Source organism: Schistocerca americana, chromosome 2 (assembly GCF_021461395.2).
Source record: "Schistocerca americana isolate TAMUIC-IGC-003095 chromosome 2, iqSchAmer2.1, whole genome shotgun sequence".
In the NCBI taxonomy this organism is placed as follows: domain Eukaryota; kingdom Metazoa; phylum Arthropoda; class Insecta; order Orthoptera; family Acrididae; genus Schistocerca; species Schistocerca americana.
In genome coordinates, this window is record NC_060120.1 from 369,582,545 (window position 1) to 369,586,832 (window position 4,288).

Here is a 4,288-nt window from a genome sequence, read left to right on the forward strand (position 1 = left end):
CATAGTTTCTTGCTATCTTTATCTTTTCATTGAACAATTTTTCTGAACTGACTTTCTGAAGGTCTATTTAGGCCAATTCCTGAAAAGAAACCAATTTGTAATTGAATTGAGAAAATAACCATCTGTATATTCATGCTGCATACATAGTGTTATGAACTCAAAAACTACTCGACAGTTTGACCCATTTGCAGCGAATTGTTCTTTCTGGGCTAGGCCAAAGTCTCGTCATGGTTACTCTGACCTACTTTCACTTTTAAGCAATTTACCCCACCCTCAAGACAAGTGCTATACAACATAATAGCTCAAGCGCCTAATTTATTTATTTAATTTTGGTCCTGTGACATCTTGTACAGATACAGGACAAGCCAGTACAGAATACAGGGGAGATGAAGATTACCCACACACAACACACACACACACACACACACACATATATATATATATATATATATATATATATATATATATATATATATATATATATATATATATATATATGGGTCATTCAGTAGTTTAAGAGACAAAGTGTTCTGGAGAAAAAAGCGTTTATTTTTACAAAACAATACTTTTTATAGTTTTCAACATAATCCCCTTGAGTATTTATGCACTTAACCCAACAAGCTACAAGCTCTTTTATTTCGGCTGCAAAGAACTCTTTATCTTGATGTTCACATGTCCTGGTTGTCCTGGAACCTCTTCCCATGCAATGCCTCCTTCAGTGCACCAAATGAAAATCACTAGGTGCTAAATCAGGAGTGAAAGAGGGATGAAGCAGTACTTCCCAGCCCATTTTGTCGATGGTTTCACGGGTTAGTTGAGCACTATGAGGACGTGCATTGTCTTGCTGGAGAATCACATCTCTCCTCTGAGATCCACGACGTCTCTCTCTCATGGCTGGCTTCATCTTGTTTAAAATCAAATCCATGTAGAATTGGTTGTTCATTGTGTGCTGCTCTTCGAAATAATCACAAAAAAATGGACATTCAGCATCACGAAACACTGTCAACATGACTTTTCCTGGTGATGGTTGGGTTTTGAATTTTTTCTTGACAGGTGAGTTGGTGTGCTTCCACTCCATGCTTTGCTTTTTGATTGTGGCTCATAATAGTGAACTCAAGTTTCATCACAAGTTAAAATTTTGTTGAGGAAGTGCTCACCTTCTCTTTCATAATGTTCCTTTAGCTCTGTGCACACTCTTGACCTTGTTTCCTTGTGTTGCCACGTCAACTCCTTTGGGTCTCATCTTGCTCGTTTTACGGTACTTTAGCTTGTTACAGACACTGTTATGAACTGTACCAGTAGTAACTTGAACCTTACCAACTATCATTTCAACAGTGAGACGGCGGTCGGCATGAATAATGTCATCAATTCGACTTTCAAGTGAGGGAGTTGAAACAACTGGTCAGCCAGACCACTGTTCATTAGTCACTGAGTCATGGCCATTTTTGAACTGCTCAATGCACTTGTAAAAATTTCCACATTTCATACAACCTTCACCATAAACTTTAGAAATCTTACAGTATGTATTCACTGGTTGCTCGCCTTCAGTAAGTAGAAAGGAATAACAGGACATTGTTCAACTAATGTGGTCGTTTCAAGCGAACTCGACAACTTGAAATGTATTTTTGAGGTTATAAACAAAACAGTGGTGATATATCAGCTGATGAGGGCTCATCCCAGTGATGTCAAATTAAAGCCATGGACTTGCTCTACTAACAGTTTTTTCCCCGACCTACATTTTGTCTCTTTAATTATTGAATGACCCTCATATATATAACAATAATAGAAGCACCCTAGTGTTTGCTACATTACATTTGATAATTTTACTTCAATTGGTGTGGATTTCATTCACAGAGTGGAAGCTCTGATCTATCAGAAATGTCTTAAGCTTTTTTGAACAAGCTTTCTTCTTTTAATAATTTTATGTCATTGGGAAGGTGATTATAAAATTTCATACTCTACAAACAGAACTTTTCTGATAGGTTGATGTCCTAGCATAGGAGACGTGGCTGTTATTGCCGTTTCTTGTTCCATGACTGTGCATAGAGCTCTTTTACTGGTATGAATTGGAGGTTCCTATATATTCTCTTGTAAGGACTATAGTTTCAAATATGTAAAGGTATGGAATGTTCAGTGTCTTTAATGTTGCGAAAAGAGGGCAACACAACTCTTGTTTCTATATGTTGCAGATGATTCTGATAGCTCGTTTTTCGGCTTTGAATATAGATAGAGTACAAGGTTCACCCCTCCCCCCCCCCCCCCCAGAATATTATTCCATATCTAACTACTTACTGGAAATGTGTGTAATACACCTGTATTACTGTTGTTCTGTTACAGCTCGTGTTAAGTATCATATAACAGATTGATTATGGTTTAGCTGTAAGAAATTTAATGTGCTTGCCATTTTAGATCGCTCTGCAGATATATTCCTAGCATTTTCATATCATCAACCAGTTTTAAACTTTTGTTATTAATTTCCAATGAGCGGTCATTTCGTTGCTTAGGGTTCGATATATGAAAGTTCATACCTGCTGTTTATTCAGTGTTTATGATATGCTTATTTCTTTCAAACCAATGGGTTAACTCCAGCAATGATGTGTCCGTATATGTTTGAAGATCTTTTTGGTTTAACCCTGTACTTAAAATACGAGTGTCATCAGGAAATAAGTTCTCAGTTTGGCTTGAGCAGTTTCATTCAGGTCATCTACGTACAAAAGAAAGAGTACTGGACCTAATGTCAACCCTTGTGGCACACCATATTTCATTGTACCTTTTTGATGTATATATTGTTGTTCTTATAATGTTTCCAATGAATTTGTCCTGTTTAAGAAAAACTTTTTGTTGTCAGTTAGTAAGATATAACCTAACCCACTCATTTGGAATACCTCTAATCCCTTTCTTTCCAGTTTATATAATAGCGTTGTGTTCGATAATATCAAATGCTTTGGATAGGTCCAAGAAGATTCCAGAAGCCATTTTCTTTTCATCTATGGCTTTTAACATAGCATGTAGGAGTTCATAGACTGCTGTAGTTGTGGATCTTGATTGCCTGAAACTATGCTGATTGTTTGACAGCAAGAAGTTTTTGTTAGTGAACTCTAGCAATCTATTGTGAAAAAGCTTCTCAAAGATCTTTGACAAGCCAGTATGCTGAGCTGCAAGCTTGTAATGATTAATGTTGCCTGTGGCTCCCTTTTTGTGCAAGGTAGTTACCTTCACAACTTTAAGGAGATTTAGAAATGTATCAGTGGTAAAGGAGTGATTCATGATATCCTGTTTCGTTTATAACATAGTCTGGAATAACATCAAAACTACATGAAGGTTTTTTTAATGATATAAATGCCAGGATGAGCTTATTGTATGTCACCTGTTTGAGAAACATAAACTCACTGAGCGAGGGGGGAGGGAGTTTGGTTTTCAGTGTGGTGCATATTAAGAGTTTGAAAGCTACTTTGGATGAGATAATTTGCTATTTTGCATTGAAATTTTCGAATGGGTAACATTTACCTTATTTCTAGATTTTGAACCACTATCATATGCTTCAACATAGATTTTGAAATCGATTTATGTGGAAGATACATAGTGATTTCACTCACATGCAACCTATAGGATAGTGTCTAACATAAAATTCTGCATCTTGTTGCAAAAACAAGATCATGATAGCCTCTATTCTAAGTAAACCACATTAAGACATCACTGCTAACTTAAAACTCATTGTTGACTATGGAAAAATTGGGATATATCTTCATTCACTGCCAACAACTCTCTCACATCGCATTGATCAGCTGAGTTTCCTGACAACACTTTATAGAAGCGATCATCCTCAAATGTGGTGCTTATTTGCGGTAGTGCCTATGAAATTAATGAAATGAAGGCTGTTGTTCTGTCACAACCTGACACAGGTCCAAGCTACTGACATAGAGTTGGCGTCACTTGCATGGCGCAATAAAGACATTAACAACATATAGTTCAGATGTTGTTTCCCAAGAAGGTTATGTTTATAGTTATTCTGGGTGGGATCTGGTGCAGATTGTGTCATCAGAGGTACCATCTACATCATCAATGAGTCATCGGATTTCCCCACCCTTAGCACTCATCCATCTTACAAAGGTCAATTGAGCTACGAACAAAATCGCGTTAAATTCAAATTTTGGTGGGAAGTTCAAAAAACAGCGCAAGTGCGCTAGTGCATTTCCTATAGAAGTATGGGTGTTGTCCAAAGTATAAATTGGAGAGAAATGCAAGTTGGTGCATTACTAGTTTGACCGTCCTGGAATACTGTGCAGGC

The 4,288-nt window shown here is 37.0% G+C and overlaps 1 protein-coding gene across 1 annotated transcript; it reads right to left on the minus strand.

Moving 5' to 3' along the window:
• Positions 1–2,907: 2,907 nt before the first annotated feature.
• On the minus strand, positions 2,908–3,658 carry LOC124594026. The gene is made up of 3 exons (XM_047132377.1): positions 3,623–3,658; positions 3,368–3,469; positions 2,908–3,273 (listed from the first exon to the last, which is right to left on the minus strand). The coding sequence occupies exons 1-3, from the start codon at positions 3,656–3,658 to the stop codon at positions 2,908–2,910; spliced, it is 504 nt and encodes a 167-aa protein (XP_046988333.1).
• Between the last annotated feature and the right edge of the window lie 630 nt (positions 3,659–4,288).